At 44.4% G+C, this 22,203-nt stretch overlaps 1 protein-coding gene across 1 annotated transcript in view; it reads right to left on the bottom strand.

Moving 5' to 3' along the window:
* Positions 1-1,867: 1,867 nt before the first annotated feature.
* Positions 1,868-22,203, bottom strand: part of ppil4 (peptidylprolyl isomerase (cyclophilin)-like 4) — a 33,249-nt gene continuing 12,913 nt past the window's right edge. The window contains 8 exon segments of the mRNA XM_055635095.1: positions 1,868-4,000; positions 4,002-4,211; positions 6,845-6,980; positions 10,037-10,133; positions 10,961-11,072; positions 14,008-14,074; positions 18,571-18,695; positions 20,847-20,963. Coding sequence (XP_055491070.1) covers positions 3,977-4,000; positions 4,002-4,211; positions 6,845-6,980; positions 10,037-10,133; positions 10,961-11,072; positions 14,008-14,074; positions 18,571-18,695; positions 20,847-20,963 — 888 coding nt within the window. The 3' untranslated portion in view covers positions 1,868-3,976.

The raw sequence follows: 22,203 nt of genomic DNA on the forward strand, positions 1-22,203 counted from the left end.
AAATCTTGGAATTTAATACTGCGATTTGTTTATTCCAAAACACAGCATTTCCTGTCCTTGGCTTTCCAAGATACAAGATACATTTATTTGTCACATGTGCCAGATGGCACAGTGAAATGAAATTCTCATACAGCCATACAATAAAAATAAAGGACACAACACACGATAGAATTTAACATAAAACATCCCCACAGCAGAATCAGAGTTTCCCACTGTGGGGGAAGGCACCAAAGTCAGTCTCTTCCTCCACTGTTCCCCGTGGTCAGGGCCTCCCCAAGCCCTCCGCAGTTGCCACTACGGGCAGCCCGATGTTCAAGCCCTCTCGCCGAGGTGTTGTAAGTCCGACGTCGGGGCTGCGGGACGTCCTCAGCTGCGTGGACACAGAGTTGGCCCCCTCCTACCGGAGTCGGTGACTTACAAAGTCCGTAGGCCGCGCCAGGTGGAGACCTACTGCTGTAGACACTCTGCAAGGCGCCCCAGGACTCCACGATGTTGTTCAGCGCCACCCGCATTGGAGGAGCAACGCTCCGGAGCTCCAAACGGCGACCCAGGTAGGCATAGGCCGCTCCGATCCAGCTGATAGGCCGCGAGGCGAGGACGCGACTCGGAGAAATGGCGTCTCCGCCAGGAAGAAACTGGGAAACGGTTTTCCCCCTTACCCTGCCCCCCTCCCCCACATAGAAAAGTTAAAGTTTCCCCCAACACAAAACTTTAGACTAACTAAAAATAATAAAAAAGATTGAAATAACAGACAGGCTGTAGGTAGAGGCTGCTGCCAGTGCAGCGCCCCTAGAGGACACTTGTTAAGGAAAATTAAGGCTCATGGTGTAGGTGGTGACATTGATGGACTTTGATAGACAATAGATGCAGGGGTAGGCCATTCGGTCCTACAAACTGATCGTGGCTGATCATCCCCAATCAGTACCTCATTCCTGCCATATCCCCTGACTCCGCTATCTTTAAGAGCCCTATCTAGCTCTCCCTTGAAAGTATCCTGTGAACCGGCCTCCACCACCCTCTGAGGCAGAGAATTCCACAGACTCAACTCTGTGAAAAAGGTTTTTCCTCATCTCCGTTCTAAATGGCTTATCCCTTATTCTTAAACTGTGGCCCCTGTTTCTGGACTCCCCTAACATTGGGAACATGTTTCCTGCCTCTAGCATGTCCAAACCCTTAATAATCTTATGTTTCAATAATATGCCCTCTTATCCTTTTAAATTCCAGAGTATACAAGCCCAGCCGCTCCATTCTATCAACATATGATAGTCCCGCCATCCCAGGAATTAACCTCGTGAACCTACGCTGCACAATTGCCAAAGAAAGTTGTGATGCAAGTTACAATGGAATACAAATAGATTAGTGCATGGACAAAGAATATAATATGGGAAAATATTTTGGCAAGAAAAATTAGAAAGCATATTATCCAAATGGTGAAAGATTGCAGAGGATTCAAGTAACCTAGTGCACAATTTGCAAAACACTTATACAAGTACAATGAATAATTATGAAAGCTAATAAAATTCATTAATTACAGAAGTAGGAAGATTATGCTTCAGACATTGACCACACATCTGGAGTACTGAGTTCCGTATGGGACTCCTTAAGGAAGGATGTTAATGCATTGGAAGCATTTTAGTAAAGATTTCCTTGACTAATACTCAATGTCTGATTGTCTTATGAGAATTAATTGAACAAGCTAGATGTGTATCCCCTGCATTTAAGGGTAAGAATTATTTGATTAAACAAACATTGAGGGTCCTCACAGGATAGATTCGATGTGAATGTTATTTTTTAGTGTGAAAAATCTCAAACTAGTCACTTTAAAAAATGGTTTCCCATTTAAGACAAATGAGGCATAGGAAAAGCCTTTGAAATTCTCAAAATATGCAGTGTCTTTTAATATATTTTTATCGCAGAAGTACAATAGTTCTTGATTAGTGGGCAAAGGTTACCATAGGTGGACAGGAATGCAGCCGTTATCTTATTAAATAGTGGTTCCAGTTTAAAGATACAGCCTTCTGCTCCTAATCCCAGTGCTTGAATGGATTCTGGAGTTCTCATATTAAGACTGGAGTGATTTTACACTTGTCAAAGTTTACAAATCTTGTCCTCTATGAAGAACTCAATTCTTGTTATTTATTAAACAGTGGCGAAGCAGTAGAATTGCTGCCTCCGTGTGCCAGCGACCCAGGTTCAATCCTGACTAGGGGTGTACTTTGTACAGTTTGTGCGTTCAAAAGTCTAAAAACATGTAATAGCTCCATGTAAAAAAAACTCAAGAATCCAAGGATTGCAAATATCAAATCCCTGTTATTCAAAACCAAAGCATTACAATGCAAATAACATAGCACATTTAAATAAAAATGATTTATGGTGCTTAGAATAAGTTTTATCAAGTAATATTTAACAGGCAGCAGTCACTTACAAAACCTGGTTACATTTAAAATAAGTGTTTTGGATGAGAATTGGGCTCACAAACAACTATCCATAACAAAAATAGGATGCAAAAGAAGCAAATTTGAAAATACAGAGGTTAAGATTTTAAATGGTTGCAAATATATTTCCCGGATGACTTGGTATAAAGCTAGAAAAAAAATTAAATGTTTCTGTGCAAAATGATTTTTATAAAATTAGTTTGATCAACGTCTATTAGACAAAACAGATGATTCAAGTAGATTGCTGTTATTGTTTATCCATGCAAACATCTTCATTGACTTGTGCCAAGATCCAAATTCTACTGCAAAACACATAGAATTGTCTGATATAGGGAAAGTATGAAGTGGATACCCTTTTGCTCTCAAGAGAAACTTGCTTCAACGAGTTGGACATGTCCATGCATTTTAGTTGTAGATGATAGACTGGAAATGGCAGTGAGTTTGGAGAAGACATTTGAAATTGTAACTTAAGTACAAACAATAGCTTTTTCATCCAAACTGACAAGTACATTGAATTATGGGGGTAGGTTAGTGTGATGTAATTGAGGGGATTAAAATAATTGAGAAAATGATAGTGAGAAACCATTTTGTCTTTTGCCTTTAAACATGAAAGCATATTTGAATAAGAATAAACTCCACTGGTCCATAAACCACAGAATTATTGCCAAGTAGCCTATTGTATTTGTGTCACTTTGCGAATGAATGCTTGGCCCTCCCTCTATGGTCCCAAGCATACTGATCCTATTTTAAAGGTTAAATGGCCTTAAGGACTTATTATGGTAAAAGATTTAATGCAGTAAAATTATTACCTTGTTGTTTCCACAATTGAGGAAGAGGGGAACAAAGTACTTTTTTTGTTTGTGAGGAATGGCCATTCAGCCCCTCAAATCGGTTTCTGATTTTTCACCCTTGATCTAATAGACTCTTGTTAAATCCCAGAGAGATTACCAAGGATGCAAAAGTACTTGTATGTTGAGGAAAGGGATGCTGCTATGGCAACAATAGTTTTCAAGTGCTGACATTTTCTCGCATTGAAAGACTTTTGTACTGTTGTACAGAGCAGCAATTACAAAAACATCGTAATGCATACCTAATATATCCACTGAATATTTTGGAAATACAGTGCCCAGTAAATACTAACTCTGCATATACTGCACAATTTGAAATTGATAATTTTGCATAATGGCATTACACCGAGTTTTCTTTATTTTGTTTGTGCCTTTGGAAACAAACTTGTTCCATTTTTGCTTTCCAGGAAATGAGATTGAAATTATTTCAAGAGTGTTTTTGCCATTTCAATTGTGATCCATTTAATCTATTCCAGAATGCTGTACATCTGCTTTACATTTCAAATAATCTGATGTTAAATATATGGTTACGGATTGATCCATTTGGCCAATGCAGTAGCTGATGTGTTCTAAACACCAAGTACAAAATTATTTAAAATGTGAACGCCATTCCTGCATTTTAAGAATTAAATTTAATTTGACCACAATGCACCAGAAAGCTATCCATTTGCATTCCCCTCTCTCCAGCCATACTCATTCCATATTCTTAGATTTTTTTTGGACTTCTGCTCTTCCTCTCTTCTGTGTCTTCACGATATTTGGACTTCTTCTTACTCTTGCTGTGTTTGTGGTAGTCTCTCTCCTGGGACCCACTTCTGCTTCGGCTCCGATAATGATCACGCTTCTTTTGATCCCTCTTTTTATCCCTGCCGTATTCATCAATGGCATCTGGGCTTTTGTGTTGTTCGAGCTCGCTCTCAGCAGCTGCCTGTCAAGATAAAAGCATTTTTCTGAAGATCCTATGGAACTCTGTCCTGTCACTTCTATAAGGAAATATCAATCAAAATAAACTCACTGAACAAAGAACAAACCTTTATAAAAAATACCATTTAAAGTAATGCAATCCTCTTCTAATTTCCAATAAATCTCATCCCAAAATAACTACTGTTGTACAGTAAATTTTATTTCTTCATCAAATCCATACAAGCTACTGTGACCACAGATTTAAAAACTTCCTATAGCTGTAGCCCACTTTACCTAATTAGCACATCCTAACCACATTTCCATTTTCTCTGCAAATTTTATACCCTGCAAAATGCCTTTAGCATTTGCAATCCTTTGTTTTAGCTGTCACCATTAACGATCAGTATTGTGTTAAAAAATTCTTATTCTGCTTGTTTCTAACATTTCTCTGCTCTGAATAGTAACATTCATACTGTTCACACACAATTTTCACACTGGTTTAAAAAAAACTTAATTTTAATATTCATTTCCTTCACTTTTCTACTATGTGGCCTAATGTTTGTTGCAACTGTGCTTAGATTTTAGACTGTTTTACAGTTATAACTTACAGAAACAGTCCCTTTGACCCACCATATCCATGCTATTCATCAGCGATACGATACTATAAAACTTTATACATCCCTGGAGGGAAATTGGTCTGCCGACAGTCACAACACACAAGGTATACAAAAAATTGAAATTAAAAGTGAAAACAAAAAGATAAAGACAAGCGATTTTTGGCTGCCGTGTGCACAGCGCCTTAACTGGAACAAATGAACACAGACTTATCCCCTGGCCAGAGGATTCTAAACTAGAGTGCCGCAAAACCGGGTCTCCCTTTGTTAGCCCACTGTCCCTCCCACTTCCCTTCTCCCCCACCCCCATCACGCTCATCGACCCAGAGGCCCCACCGAGGCTCCCTTTGTCGCTGAGGCTCTTTTTTACTGCCATCAAAATCTTATACCTTTCTTACCAGCACTTGTGGTTTGTAGGCTTTACATGTTGCCGATTCAAATACATGTCTACATACTAAACAGTTGTGAGCATATCTGTTTCCGCAGTTGTGTTCCAAACTATCCTCTGAGTTACAAAGTTTTTCCTCAGATCCTCTTACCAGTTATCCTACACTTCAGCTCTGAAAGGTTACCTACCAACCGGCCTATATATGCCCTTCATAAATTTGTGTACCACCATTAGTCTCCCTCCCAAAGCCCACTTTCTTTGGCTCTTCCACTCCAAGAAAAAAAATCCACTCTTCGTAGAAACAAAGGATTGCAGAAACTGGGGAATTTGGAGCAAATCAGTGGGTCAGGCAGCATCTGTGGAGGGAAATGGAAATCAACACTAGAAAAGCATGGGGATTTTGGCAGGAAATTGCACCTGGTAGGTGGATCCAGGTTTAGAAAGATGGATAGTCAGTCAGGAAGAGATTGAAGATAACAGAGACTGGGGGGTAACCAGGCCCTGCAGATGATGGAATATGATGGGAAATAAAGGTGGAGTAAAGAAAGAAAGGTAGGTAGAATGGGCAGATGAGAGCATGGGGGGGGGGGGGGGTAGGGTACCCAATTGGAGGTGTCTGTGGGTGATGGGCAGATGGAGTGGATGTGGAAAGATGTTTGTTGAGAGGGATCAGGGTGTTGTGGGAAAGGAGGATATGAATGGGAGGATTTTGGTGGCTTGAGGGACAGGGGAAAGAGTATGTTACCTGATGTTAGAGAAATGTATATTTATGCAGTTGGGTTGTGGACGACCAAGGCAAAATATGAAGTGCTGTTCCTCATGTTTGCGTTTTGCCTCACTGTGGCAATGTGGAAGGCAGAGGACAGGGCAGTGTGTGAATGGGCCAGGGATATCCACCACTATCCACAATCCAACTATAGTATGCCAGTTCTTGCCAACCCAAACTCTTCCTTTGCTAAGCCAGTTCTGAATCCTTACCACCAAATATTGTTACTCCTGTGCATTTTAGTCTTCCAGCCTAACATGGGGGACTTCATCAAATGTTTCACTAAATTCCATGTCAATAACATCCATCGCCTACCCTTAAACTACAAGAATGATCTTTAAAGACAGTGAAAGAAATTATAGGTTATAATAATCATCACAAACAATTAGGGAGTTCAATTCTCTAGACAATAAAAGAGGGAAAATCTATCAATTGGATTTGGCCTGAAGAAGTTTTGACAGGGCGAGGAAGATATGGTGTAAAAATTAAAACTACACATCATGGATACACTAATTCAACAAATAAGAGGAACATCTTCCCCAGATCGAGGCAAGATTACAACATTTGCTAACCACATGAATTAGTTGAGACAACTAGTCTTGACCATTAGGAGTGTTAAACCAGTACTTGAGGGAGACGGGAACAGGAGAGATGAAGTCAGATGGGAGATTTATGTGGAGCATAAATACCTGCCTAGAACACTTGGATTCAATATCATGAAGCTATATGGTACACTTTTTCTTTTATAGGTGTTCACATATGAAACTCCACACTAGTGACGCACATTCATAAGTACCAAGCCACTCAATACAATGAGCAATGTCATGTACAATATGTGCACAAAAAGTCTCGACTGGGAACGTAAATATATACATCTTAAATTTTGCTACCTTGTATTTTGTTGCCTTCCGCTTGTCACCTCCTTCTTCTGAATGTCGCCGATGCCGTTTTTCCTTGTGGTGTTTCTTGCTATGTCTGTGGCTTCTACTGGCCTCACCCTCATCCAACAACAGCTCATATTTGGAGCTGGGGTTTTTAATGTTAAGGAGCAATTGTTATAAATACTCCTATACATTTCTAAGGTAGAATTTAGTGTTTGATTGAAATCAGGCACTTGTTGATGACGGGGGGAAATCTAGCCCATGTCCTTCAGATCTTCCCATCATGAATTTGCTTTGGTTTCATTCAAAAGTCCTAAATTAGTTTTGTCTGGTGATAATTTTAATATAGGACCATATGACATTTCTGGGATAGTACATTAAACTTTATGATATATATGATCTTTATTAAATCCCACTATTTTTCCACATATTATAATATTTGCAATATTAATCTATCCCTGGACTGTTTTACCATGATTTGATTATAACGAATGCTAAAACATCCCAAAGATCAGAGACCCAATGATGAGATCACTGGCCACAACCCACCTAATTCTTACTTCCTGTAACTGTCTGGCTTAAGAAATCTGTGGCAAGATTGAAGTCTAGGAAATCGCTTAAAAACATTAACCGAGAAGAACTGTGCATTTTATAAACTATTTAATGTGGGGTTAAGAGAAGTCCCATGTGTAATGACTCTTGAGTATATGGGTATTTAATTTTTCATTATTTTTGATTACTTTGTTACTTTATTTAGTGCATTTAAAATAGGAATACTGTAGCTGATCAGGTAAACAGGTGGAGTGGGGGTACACATCCTAATCGGTAGCCCAGTAGTCAGGCTTTCCATTCAGCTTCTCAGCAAGGCGTGGGCTGGGAATCAGAGGCAGACTGAAAACAAATTGCCCACGACAGGAATCATAATTAAAATCAATGTGCTGCAGATAGCAAGTCTGAATTTAAAAAAAAAACTTTCTGTAAACACTGAGCAGGTCAGCAGTTTCCATGAAAGAGAAAAACAGTTAACATTTCAGGTTGATGGTTTTTCTGATTACAGGATTTTGATCTGGCACATTAACTCCGTTACTCTCTCCAAATATGCTGTCCTATTGAGTATTTTCAATATTCAGGAGGGGCTGATCCCATCCCCAATCTTTCCAAATAGGCACATGGAAGGATTTTATTCAGATGAGATTATTTTTAAACGTAATAAACAATGAACAAAACCTATAATTGGTGAAAGCCAGTATACCAGTAGGTGCAATAACTGCACAAGCTTCAAATACTCCTTAAAAATATATAATCTCTTATTTTTCATAATTTCCCCACATTTTTAATGCAATTTATTTTTAACTAAAAAGTGGAAAAGTGAAACATCATGGGCCAATCTTTCATTTAAGGTTTTTCAGCACTTAACTGGATGGAAATTCAGGATTCCTCAGTGCAAGCTGCACTGCAGCTTATCATATGTGTTGTGAACCTCTCGTGGAATACAACAGCATTGAGGAATTGCCACCTCTTTGGCTGAAATTTCAGTTGCCCCACTGAAATCATCAGGCAGAAAGTGGATGTAGACAGAAGAGCCAGTTAGAGGCAATTTCCTTTTGAATTGACTCAAAAACAATTAAAAGTAACCAAGTATGTGAAAGTGTTAGGTGTCTATAGCAACATAGAACATAGAAATTAGGTGCAGGAGTAGGCCATTCGGCCCTTCGAGCCTGCACCGCCATTCAATATGATCATGGCTGATCATCCAACTCAGTATCCCGTACCTGTCTTCTCTCCATACCCTCTGATCCCTTTAGCCACAAGGGCCACATCCAACTCCCTCTTAAATATAGCCAATGAACTGGCCTCAACTACCCTCTGTGGCAGAGAGTTCCAGAGATTCACCACTCTCTGTTTGAAAAAAGTTTTTCTCATCTCGGTTTTAAAGGATTTCCCCCTTATCCTTAAGCTGTGACCCCTTGTCCTGGACTTCCCCAACACCGGGAACAATCTTCCTGCATCTAGCCTGGCCAATCCCTTAAGAATTTTGTAAGTTTCTATAAGATCCCCTCTCAATCTCCTAAATTCTAGAGAGTACAAACCAAGTCTATCCAGTCTTTCTTCATAAGACAGTCCTGACATCCCAGGAATCAGTCTGGTGAACCTTCTCTGCACTCCCTCTATGGCAATAATGTCCTTCCTCAGACTTGGAGACCAAAACTGTACGCAATACTCCAGGTGTGGTCTCACCAAGACCCTGTACAACTGCAGTGGAACCTCCCTGCTCCTATACTCAAATCCTTTTGTTATGAAAGCTAACATACCATTTGCTTTCTTCACTGCCTGCTGCACCTGCATGCCTACTTTCAATGACTGGTGTACCATGACACCCAGGTCTCGCTGCATCTCCCCTTTTCCTAATCGGCCACCATTTAGATAATAGTCTGCTTTCCTGTTTTTGCCACCAAAATGGATAACCTCACATTTATCCACATTATACTGCATCTGCCAAACATTTGCCCACTCACCCAGCCTATCCAAGTCACCTTGCAGTCTCCTAGCATCCTCCTCACAGCTAACACTGCCCCCCAGCTTAGTGTCATCCGCAAACTTGGAGATATTACCTTCAATTCCCTCATCCAGATCATTAATATATATTGTAAATAGCTGGGGTCCCAGCACTGAGCCTTGCGGTACCCCACTAGTCACTGCCCGCCATTGTGAAAAGGACCCGTTTACTCCTACTCTTTGCTTCCTGTTTGCCAGCCAGTTCTCTATCCGCATCAATACTGAACCCCCAATGCCTTGTGCTTTAAGTTTGTATACTAATCTCTTATATACTTTTTTTTAAATAACATTTGAATGATTCTGAGTGTCAAACATTCCGCCATCTTACTGAGAGCTTTTCTGAGTCCCATTGAGTGTTGAAGTCATTCTGGCCACATGTTCAGAAGGGCCCAGCACCATGTAGTCTTACCAAACAGCTGGGAGTGGCCTGCCAATGGAATATTGTGACTAGGAATACACTGGACGAAGCAGCGCAATCCAAAAGCAGACAAATAGGGGAAGGGCATTTTTCAGCAAAAAAAAAAGACGCAACATACAAAGGAAAGCCCAAATATTCATCAAACTGATTAAGTTATTATATCGAACAGTTTTTCAACAATAGTTGGTGGATCATTCTGACATACGGTTGAAACAGCCAAAAGATACTCTTGCTTAAGTTGTGCTTTATCCTTCAGGGAAATACTAGAAGATTTGCCTAGATTCTTCTCATACTCTTTAAAATCCTCCTTGGTATATTTTCCACCTAAGAGGTTAAAGGATTAAAAAAAATTACGAAAAAAACTTTAGCAAGATCATTTCCGAAATATGTTTGTGAAGTTCGCTACGTATGATATGGATGGGGCAATTCTGCAGATTTTAAATCTCAAAGGCATCTGAAGGACGCAACTGAGGTAAACATTGCAGAATATTTAACAGGAAAAATGGGTATTAGTAGTAGGGGAGTAAGTGCTATTAGCTTTTAATACCATCTGAATTTCCACACTTTAACACGAGTCAAGTGTTTCATTATCATATGTACCGGGTATGGGACAATTACATTTTTACTTGCTGCAGCTTTACAGGCATACTGATGCAATAACACAACAAATAAACATAACACAGTAAATTATCAAATCTACTAGGCAACCAGCCCATAATGTTTTCAAGAAGGAACTGCAGATGCTGGAAGATCGAAGGTACACAAAAATGCTGGAGAAACTCAGCGGGTGCAGCAGCATCTATGGAGCGAAGGAAATAGGCGACGTTTCGGGCCAAAACCCTTCTTCAGACTTGTAACTGAATCTGTGAAAAAGTTTTTCCTAATCTCAGTTCCAAATGGTCTAAGCCTTATTCTTAAACTGTGCCCTCTGGTTCTGGACTCTCCCAGCAATGGGAACTTGCTTCCTGCCTCTAGCGTGTCCAAACCCTTAATAATCTTATATGTTTAAAAAAAAAAGACTTCATACAGCAAAAAAAATCTTCACAAAAAATGTTACCTGAAATGTCTCTTTGCCTCGCACTGAGATGAAGCATACAAACTTAAAAATGTACTTTTAGGTGTTCTTGAATGTGTTGAACTAATACACTTACCTTTCCCCTTCCACTGAACCTTAGCAACAGATTGGCTGAAGTCCACGTGGATCCTCCTGTCATCTATCAGCACATTATCCATTTTAAAGTATGCTTTCTCGCAGTCTTCTTGCTGTACAAGTACAGAGAATAGTACAAGATTAATAGTACAGAGGTAGTACAAATACAGAGAAAATCAAAAGTATATGGCGCCATCATGTGGCCTCGAACCGTCGTTCGTCAAGCTCGAGCGTGGACCTGCCGGGACCAGCAGACGACGGAGCTAGTCTTCACTTCAGTCAACAAGTTAACAAACCTTGCCCTTCTGTACTAATTGTTGAGCTGTATCGTTTAAATATTAAACTGAGTGTCTATACAACACGTGAACCTCTTCAGTGGTGACCCCGACGATCCAAAACAACCTCTTTTGGATTTCATCACGCCTGGAGACAACCCAGATCAGCAGAACGCAGTTTTACTCAAACTCAACAAATACGTAGGGATCAAGACGCTCCTCAAGGCCATTCGGTCTCAGCCGCCGCAACAGAGCGGCAAACCTCCTGCACATGGATGGCTTAGGCGACCGCAAACCGTCCGTGCTCATGAACGAAATGCTCACCCTGATGGATGGACACAAGACTTGCCTCCTTTTCAAACAGGTCTTCCTCAAGCAGATGCCAGAGGACATCCGTCTGCTCCTCGCGGATGACGATTTCACCGTCCCCTGAAGGCTGGCAGCCCGTGCGGAAGTGCTGTGGCAGGACAAACAGCAGCGTGGAGCCACCATCAATTGGGTGGTGGCGGTGCCTCGGCAGGTCATACAGGCGGTCCGAGCCTCCACAGAAGGAGTGTCAGTGACTGCGAAGGGTGCTCAGCATCGCCAAGGACTGCTCTCACCCCAACCATGGACTGTTTACCCTCCTACCATCCGGGAGGCGCTACAGGTCTCTCCGTTGCCAGACCAGCAGGTCCAGGAGCAAATTCTTCCCTGCGGCTGTCACACTACTCATCAATGTACCTCGGTGACTGCCAATCACCCCCCCCCCCCCCCCACCCCCCCCCCCCCCCCCCCCCCCCCCCCCGGACACTCCTCCTACAGGAACAACACTATGACTGTATGCGTGTAAATAGATATATTTATTGAAATCATACTCTATGTTGCTCTTCCAGGGAGATGCTAACTGCATTTCGTTGTCTCTGTACTGTATACTGACAATGACAATTAAAGTTGAATCTGAATCTGAATTTGAATCTGACGTCGGCCACAAACAGCGCCAGCACGGACAAGTGGTGCTACTACCACCAAAGGTGGGGCTCCGAGGTCCGCCGATGCCGACCACCCTCCACGCATCCGTGAAGCGCCTCGGCTGGTGGGCGGTAGTGGCAACTGTGGCCGGCCAAAAACATCGCCTCCTCTACACCTGGGATAGACATTCGGGGCGGCGTTTTCTCATTGACACGAGAGCGGAGGTCAGTGTTTTTCCCCTCTTGGGCACCAAGGGTGCGTCGAGGAGGGCCTCCTTTGACCACCGCCAACAGCAGCAACTTCAGAACATATGGGGTCCGCACTATCCTCCTCAACTTCAACTCCTGTCGCCTCAAGTGGACCTTTACCATCGCCGACATCTCACGACTGCTGCTAGGTGCCGACTTCCTCCGGGTGCACTCCCTGCTGGAGGATGTGAAATTATGTGACGTTCGAGTCGATCGCCTTGCGCCACGTCGAATTGACTGCTCCCCACCTCGGCTCGGTGACCTTCTCCGACAACGAGTAGGCCAGGATCTTGGCTGAGTTCCCTGACGTCATAACTCCCCAGTTTACAATGGCCAGCCTCAAGCATGGGGTGAAGCACATATGCCCACCACCGGACTGCCACTCCATGCACACGCACGGAGGCTGCTCCCCGACAAGCTCCAACTGGCCAAAGACGAGTTCCACAAGATGGAGGAAATGGGCATAGTGTACCGCTCAGACAGCCCATGGGCATCCCCGCTTCACATGTTCCCCAAAGCGTCTGGGGGCTGGAGACCCTGTGAGGACTTCCGCCATCTCAATGAGGTCACAACAGCCGACCGGTACGCTGTCCCTAACATCCAGGACTTCATGGCAAACCTGGACAGTGTTAACGTATTTTCGAAGATTGACCGGGTATGCGGCAACCATCAGATTCTGGTCCACCCAGACGACATCTCCAAGGCGGCCCTCATCATCCCGTTTGGGCTCTGAGTTCCTGCGCATGCCTTTCGGACTCAGGCACGCCGCCCAAGCTTTCCAACGGCTGCGGGCTGGACTTCGTGTTCACCTATCTCGACGACATCCTCATCACCAGCCACTCTCGCCAGGAACACGGCGCACACCTCCGGTAGCTCTGCCAGAGGCTCAATGAGCATGGCCTGACCATCAACCTGGCCAAGTGTCAGTTTGACCTCGATTCCATCAACTTCCTCGGCCACCACATCAACCAGCACGGAGCGGTGCCCACTCCCGCTCCCGACCAAGGTCGAGGTTTGCCAAACCTTGTACTGTGAAGGAACTCCAAGAGTTTGTCAGCATGGTCAACATCTACCAGCGCTAAATGCCAGCAGCCGCCAGGCTCGTGCAACCGCTGGTCAAGGCCCTGGCCAACAAGCTGAAAGAGCTCATTTGGGACGACCGCGTTCGGCAACACCAAGGTGGCGCTAGCAAAGGCAACGATGCTGGTACGTCCACAGGCCAACGCAGCAACAGCTCTTACGGGCGACGTATCTGGCACAGCCATGGGTGGAGTGCTGGAACAACTGATCAATGGTAGCTGACAGCCTCTCGCCTTTTTCAGTCGTTACCCGAAAACGACCCCCCCCAACCCCCAGCCACCACCACCCCCCCCCCCCCCCCCACCCCCCCCCCCAACCCACCTCCCCCAATTGTACTGCGAAGTTGTCAATTGTTGCAGATTGATCAAAGACAAACTTAACAAAATCTTACAATAGTTTACTAATATCAGCATTCAATTATAGCAATATAACAAAATATACATAAAATAATCAAATTTAAACTGGAAGAAAGCTATAATGCATATCGGGCTTACCTTCTCAAACTCAATGAAGGCATAGCAGAGAGATTCTCCAGTTTTCCAATCTCGAATGATCTCACAGCTGAAAAACAGATGTTATTATAATTCACTCGAGGCAAATTGTGTTCAAATTAAAACTCTACTTTTACCTCATCTCCCAATCCTCATTCATTCCTTCCTGCTGCCATGTTTGACAAGGGTTGATGACCACAGATCAGACGTCCCTTCTCACATATCCCATTTTCTTTTTCCAGTTTTGTTTTATCTCCACAAAGTGGCTTAATTGCTTCAAGCAAGACAAGAACTTCAGTTGCGATAAAAATGATGGAGAGGCTTTATGGAGACTGATAGCGAGACATTTGTCAAAGAAACAAACTCCAAACAACTCCAGAAGGGAACTCGTTATTCAACAGCACTAACATTGTTTAGGGTTGCCCGATTAGATTCTCATTCGTCAGAAAAAATAATTATTTAGCACTTTGTGGTTAAGAATATTATTTGCTGCATGCACATTGCTGGATATTCTGGCAAGCATGGCATTTTAATCTCCCAAATTGAATATTCAAGATTCAAGAGAGTTTATTGTCAAGTGTCCCAGATAGGACAATTAAATTCTTGCTTTGCTTCAGCATAACAGAATATAGAAGGCATAAATACAGAACAGTGTCTCCATATTGAATATTGTTCATTCATCAGCGAGCTTCTCATTCTGACCTTGCAATAGAAGAAAGATCATTGATAAAGTAATTGAAGATGGTTAGGCTTAGGACATTTCCCTGAGGAATTCCTCCAACAATCCCCTGACCTCCAACATAATAAATAATCAATTGTGTTAATTCGTTAAAACCATGTTAGTAGTACAGGTGCACAACCTTTTATCCGAAGATCCAAATAACGAAAACCTCCGAATAGCGACATTTTTTCAGTCCTTGAAAAAAGGTCCTTGAAAACGTTCACCGAGGGCGGCCCGCAGAGGTGACAGCGGAACCTCTGGTCGGTCCTCGAAGAAAGGGGAACTAAATCCCCATTCATAAAAGAGAAGGCGAGGGTATATTGCGCGGGAGGGTTAATAATTGACAATATGCTGCTGTCTGCCCGCTGAGTTTAAAAGTTCCAACGGTAGACTCACGATACACAGTGTATCGTGAGTCTTGCGTGGGAATTTTTTAACTCAGCGGGTAGGCAGCAGCAGATTGTCGCTCCCTTCAGTTTCACCCCACCTACACCCCTCTGCTTCCCGGCCATGTGTGTGACCCCTTCCCTCCCCTCTCCAGCTCCCCGCTCATTGCACCGGCGTGGGGGCTTTGCACTGTCTTCACGTCGGCAATGCCAGTCACCGGAGACTTCAGGACCAACGGGGCACCGACCCCCAGGCCCACTGCAAGCACGGAGAACCCAGAGACCCACAGCCAGCAGCAGCCCAGCCCTGCTCCAACTCCAGAGGAAAACTGCAAACTAGCAGGAGACATCGGGACCACCAGAAGCCGCTCCCCGATGGGCCACTACGGCGACAAGTGGCAGTTCGCCCACAGCCCGAGCTGCGCCCTCTCATCGGGACACCCACCCCCAGGCCCACTGCAAGCACGGAGATCCCAGATCAGCAACTCCAGCCCAGCCCCACTCCAACTCCAGAGGGGCAGCTGCTGCTGGTGTGCAAGGTGCGTCTTGTTCTCGGGCTGTGGGCGAACTGCCACTTGTCGCCGTAGCGGCCCATCGGGGAGCGGATTCCTCTGGAGTTGGGGGTGGGGGAGGGGGGTATTGTGCTGTTTGATCGCCCCCTGCTATCCCAGGGACAGGGAGACAGGACGTTCACCGAGGGCGGCCCGCAGAGGTGACAGCGGAACCTCCGGTCGGTCCTCGACGAAAGGGGAACTAAATCCCCATTCATAAAAGAGGTGAGGGTATATTGCGCGGGAGAGTAGGAATCCCAAGACAAAGTTGAGTGAGCGTTCACCGAGGGTGGCCCGCAGAGATGACAGCGGAACCTCGGGTCGGTCCTGGAAGAAAGGGGAACTAAATCCCCTTCATAAAAGATAAGTGGAGGGTATATTGCCCGGGAGGGTATATCGCCTACCTGGAAGAAACCAGACATTTTTGGCGCCTCTGCTGCACACGGATATAAGAGTGTGAAAATGTCGCCTTAAGCCGCCTTAGGGCATGTAGCCCCGCTAGGGTGACATGAGTGCGGGAGGTGATTCAATGCTGAGGTCACACTTACAAATTCAGGAATTCATTCAACACACTGCATTTCATACAGACATTTATTCTGCAAGAAAAAACTCCATTGAAGACTGAAACTCGCGACCGAGGAACTGCCGGGATCAAGGCGCAAACTCGCTACCTTGCGGATATGAGCCGGGCACTCTACCACCGAGCCAGCCATTAAAATCTACGCTAAAAAATTTCCATTCCGAAGACCGACAAATTCCAAATTACGAAAAGTGTCTGGTCCCAAGGCTGTCGGATAAAAGGTTGTGCACCTGTACTCCTAAAACCCATTTACCACTACCACTACCATACAAAGGGTACAAGGGAACAGCACAGGTGAATAACCATATAACAATTACAGCACGGAAACAGGCCATCTCGACCCTACAAGTCCGTGCCGAACAAATTTTTTTTCCCCTTAGTCCCACCTGCCTGCACTCATACCATAACCCTCCATTCCCTTCTCATCCATATGCCTATCCAATTTATTATTAAATGATACCAATGAACCTGCCTCCACCACTTCCACTGGAAGCTCATTCCACACCGCTACCACTCTCTGAGTAAAGAAGTTCCCCCTCATATTACCCCTAAACTTCTGTCCCTTAATTCTGAAGTCATGTCCTCTTGTTTGAATCTTCCCTATTCTCAAAGGGAAAAGCTTGTCCACATCAACTCTGTCTATCCCTCTCATCATTTTAATACAAATGCTGCAAACTGCAGGTTTCCTTCCATCACACAAATTGCAGTTCCTTCACCATTGGCCATCTAAATCCTGAAACTCCCTACTCTACATCACCATTAAACAATAGGAATGCAATGGTTCAACACAATGTTTTGCCATCAATTCTCAATGGCAATTAAAGACGGACAAAAAAAAAAAGATTATTTTTTAAAATAGTGTGAGCATGATGGCATCTGTTTCTTTAGAACTGCCAATTCAGTCAGGGGTTACGCTACAGAACTAACTTGGGTAGTACAGGTGCACAACCTTTTATCCGAAAGCCTTGGGACCAGACACTTCTCGGATTTCGGAATTTTTCGGATTTCGGAATGGAAGATTTTTAGCGTAGATTAGGTAGGTAGCGCGGGCGGCTTGAAAAGTCTGGAGCGGCTGCCTCCTCCCCGGAGAATCACTGTAAATCATTGCTTAAATGTTAGTCTGTTAGTTTGGACGGATTTTATGTGGTGGGGGGGTGAAGGGGGAAACTTTAATTCTTAGTCCCCTACCTGGTCGGAAAGGCAGGGAGCGGGCAATGCCTTACCGGGTCGCCGTGCAGTAAGCTCTGGAGCGCTGTGGCCGCCGACTCCCAACATCGCGGAGCTGCGGCTGCGGGAGTCCGGCCGCGGGCGGCGCTGGATTTGGAGCGCCGCGCAGCCAGGGGTAGAGTTGCCGGGGTCGGAGCTACAACCGGCACCGCCCGCAGCCCCAGCTCCACGATGTTGGGAGTTGGCGGCCACAGCGCTCCGGAGCTTACTGCACGGCGACCCGATAAGGCATTGCCCGCTCCCCGCCTCTCCAGCCAGGTAGGGGACTAAGAATTAAAGTTTCCCCCTTCACACCCTACACCCTTCACATAAAAGCCCTCCAAACTAACTGACTAACATTTAAGCAATGATTTACAGATGTTTAAGTGTCTCCCCTTTCTCCGGAGAGGAGGCAGCCGCTACAGTAGTACAGACCTGGGTTGACCGTGGGTCGTTTCGGGTCAAGTTTGGCGCCAAACGCGAGCTTTGGTGTGCAGACAACATCCTGGAAAAAAATGTCCGTTTTTCGGAGCTTTTCGGTTTCTCAGAGAAAGGGGATAAAAGGTTGTGCACCCGTAGTGAGATTCCACATACAAAGTATATCTGTGTCGTTTTCTCTCACGATCTTTCCACAAAATGAAGTTCAACACAGAGGACTGACATTCATCACAGTTGTCAGCAATCACAGTAGTCTTCATTGCACATCTTTGAGATAATTTCATGGGGGCCAAAGTCAATCAAAAATAATTCTCAAGGCCACATCAACATTACAACCTTGTTCAATTGTGTTGCAGCTCTGATAAGATGTCCAAGTTATCTGTAGGTTTGTTGTCAAGAGTGATTTCTCAACCAATACAACATCAACCTCACACAGAGGCCAATATTCCCACCACTCTGCAGAAGTTAACAAGAACTTTGCAGGACTGCACACATAGGTATTTGTAATGTCCTGTAATTGCTAGTTAATTAGTCAGTGGACTTGCTTGGTCACTTCAGAAGAATATTAAATTTAATGTGAGATAATCACCTACGAACAGCTGATTGAAGCATAAAGAATTGTATATCAAGAACCTCACATACAGAAAGCATTCGGTAGTTTACAAAAATAACTGCAGAAAGTACCTTCTGATTGATCCAAATCTTGAAAAAATGATTTCCAAGTCTTCATCTGTAGTAACTGGATTGAGTTTACAAACAAAAAGCACGTTTTCAGGGGGCTTTATCTCTGCATCTGGCAAATCTCCAACCTATAAACATTAAGATTGCGGTCTTGTAAGCAGTAATTCTGCAAAAAAACAAGTCAATGAGATCTCAATGTACAGTTAAATAGATGATTAAATCTGAAAGATACTTCATCCAAAGATCTCAAATTTGTTAATTTTAATAGTTACTTTATTTTCCATACCAAAATTATATAATACTACACCAAGCGCGGACCCGTTGGGTCCAGTTTCCCTTTTTTATTTTTCAGATTCCATACTTTTCTATAAACGCTTCTTAAAATCATTTTTTAAAACCAAGATTTTCCTTGTGCCTTTAGTCATTTTTCTTTTAACAGCATGCAGATTCCCTTAGTACGGGGGTCGGCAACCTAGGGCCCCCGGGCTGAATGTGGCACGTAACCCGAAATCATCCGGCCCGCAGACGGATTTTCCCCCCCTGTAATCATCCAGCCCGCCAGCCTCCCCCGAACACCGGCCGGGCAGCGGCGAGCTTTGGCTGTACCGCATCCCGAGCAAAGCCGTTGGCACGGCCGAACACCTTCTGTGAACATGTTTAAGAAAGAAATGCAGATGCTGGAAAAATCTTAAGGTAGACAAAAATGCTGGAGAAACTCAGCGGGTGAGGCATGCAAGGATTGCATGAGGCTACCTCACCCGCTGAGTTTCTCCAGCATTTGTGTCTACATTCTGTGAACACGCGATTTGATGCCTGCCATCCGGGGCGGGATCCATGTGTACACGTGATAGATGTGGCCCGCCATCCGCTCACAGACATGCGTCCCGACCCCTATGCAGAACAAGTATCTTAGTCTATATTAAAAGTTGCTATTGGGTCCACGGAGTGCTAATCCAGGTATTTCAAATAAACACAGCTTTCTAAACAGGGCTTAGCTAGAATGCCATACAACCATAATTTCTGACCTGTTGAATCTCAACACAAGGTAAACGGCAACACCACTTCAAATATTTCAAAATTTGTTTTACATATGCTGTATATCTTGCTTTTTTTTTTTAATACATCCTGATGTGCAGGGGCCTACAACAGGAACACAATGCAGTAGATGAGGCTAGAGGTGGTACATGTGAACCTCTGTCTCACCTGAGAGGACTTGAGTGGATTCACATGGAAGGGAAATGGAAGAGAGATTGGTTTGTGTGATGGTGTGAGCTGTGTCCACAATTGTCTGCAATTTCTTGCGGTCTTGGATGGAGCAGCTCCCAAACCATGCTGTGATACATCCTGATATAATGTTTTCCACGGCATCTATAGAAGTTGGAAAAAAGCCTTCTACAGAAGTAGAGACGTTGGTGTGCTTTCTTGGCCATTGCTTTGATATGTCTGGTCCTAAGAGCTTGAAGCTTTCAACCATCTCTACTTCGGCAGTAAAAGGAACTACAGATGCCGTTTTATACAGGCATAGACATAAAATAATTTCCCCTGCAACCACAGGAGATGTAACACCTGCCCTGATACCTCCTCCCTCACCTCCATCCAGGAACCCCAGAAGTCCTTCCAGGTGAGTCACCTCCTCTAACCGTATCTACTGCATCCGGTGTTCTTCATGTGGGCTCCTACATCGGTGAGACTCGCCGACCATTTCACTGAACACTTGCGCTCGATCTGCCAAGGACTACTGGATCTCTCGGTTTCGAAGCACTTTAATTCCTCTTCCCATTCTGTCCTGGGCCTCTTCCATTGCCAGAGTGAGGCCACGCTGGCTAGCTTACAACCCAGCAGAATTCCCCCCTTACTCCACTAAAAGTCGGCTAACTAGTTCCCCAGTTCACGACAGTGTACCATTTCAGGCTCAACTTCCTCCAACCAACAATAAGCCTTTCATGGAACCTCCTTGTCCGAGATCATCTGATGCTGGCCCAGATTTATCCTATCTTTTTCTTCACGTCCAGTTTTTGCCTCCACTCTCCCTACTACAATCAGTCTTAAGAAGGGTCCCGACTCGAAACGTCATCTATCCATTTTCTCCAGAGATGCTGCCTGAGCCACACCAGCATTTTGTGTTCATCCACTGTACTCCAGCTGTTTCACAAGCTTACTATGAATGATACTGGGATAAATAAATAATTTATCTTTGTATTTATAAATTAGTAAACAAAGAATAGCACTTCATGTGTTCTCCGAAGACCTTTGAAGAGCTTGTTCTTTGCTTTTCTTACCATTTCCAGCAGAATGGCCCGTGTACTTGCGTCTTTCTCTGCCGACACCTCTTCAATTTCCGCTGTTGATTTTCCTTTGGAATCATCTATTTCTTCATCAGCTCCTATTCTGCCACTCTAAATAAAAAAATATGAATGGTGAGAGGTTCAAGGTCTGTATTTATACAGAGTAATGCTGTCTTCATGCAAAATACATGCTGCATTTATCAAGTACAATACAATACAATTTATTTGTCACATGAACCTCATAGAGGCTCAAATGAAATATTGTTTCTGCAGTCATACACACAAGAAAAAAAGACCCAAGACACAACACAATTTACACAGACATCCATCACAGCGCATCTCCTCCTCGCTGTGATGGAAGGCAAAAAAAAACTTCTCTCCCCTGCACTCCCCATTCCCCTCCCGATGTCAGAGTCAAAGTCCCCGGTGGTCGATGGCAATTGTCCCGCGGCCATTAACGCCACGCCAGGTGATGCAAGGCCGCGCTCCGGGTCTTGGTGTTGGAGCCCCCGGCGGGCGCTAGCAAAGTCCCGCAGCCGTTGAAGCCACGCCGGGCGGTGATGTAAGGCCCCGCTCCAGGTACTCCTCGACCCCGCGTCTCGGGCGGGTGAAGTCGCCGTTGCGGAAGCCCCGAAAAGCGGTCTCCCAGCAGGGACCCGCAGGCTCCCGGTGTCACTGTCCTCCGGACCTGCGGTAAGCCACCGAATCCCCGGGGTCGGGTCGCAGCAGCGCGCCACCACCGCTCCACCCGCTCCGAACTCGGCCAGCTCCACGATGGTGAGTAGGTCCGCAGCTCCGCGACTGGAGCCCTAGGTCGTTCCTGCTGGAGGCCGCTCCACTTTGCAGCCCCAATGACAACGGTGACCCGACAGAGAAAAGGTCGGGTTCTCCGTGCAGGGGAAAGATTTTAAAAGTTTCACCCCCCCCCCCCCCCCCCCACCACCACACATACCCCATCAAAAATAAATAAAAAACTACATTAAAACAGGACAAAAAATAACAAAAAGACAGATGGATTGCAGAGGCCGCTGCGACGTACAATTGGGATTTACTGTTAATGCCCTGTCATTTTTAAAGAATGTTTGTTTCACTGCCTCACTATCATTACACCACATTACTAAATGCAATCTAATCTGAAAACATTCAGTAACTTGTTTTAATTTAGTCATGTTGATCGGCACTTTGATCATTTTACCTAATGATGTCCAACATGACAGATTACCATTTTGCAGATCAAGTTAATCCCAACCAATGCTCATTTTTATTTCTGGGTTTCTACTTTTTATTCATTTGCCTGTGTTAAATGTCATCAGCCAGTTAACTGCCTATTTAGACATTTTCTTTTGCAAAT

This window comes from Leucoraja erinacea, chromosome 5 (assembly GCF_028641065.1).
Source record: "Leucoraja erinacea ecotype New England chromosome 5, Leri_hhj_1, whole genome shotgun sequence".
Lineage (NCBI taxonomy): Eukaryota > Metazoa > Chordata > Chondrichthyes > Rajiformes > Rajidae > Leucoraja > Leucoraja erinaceus.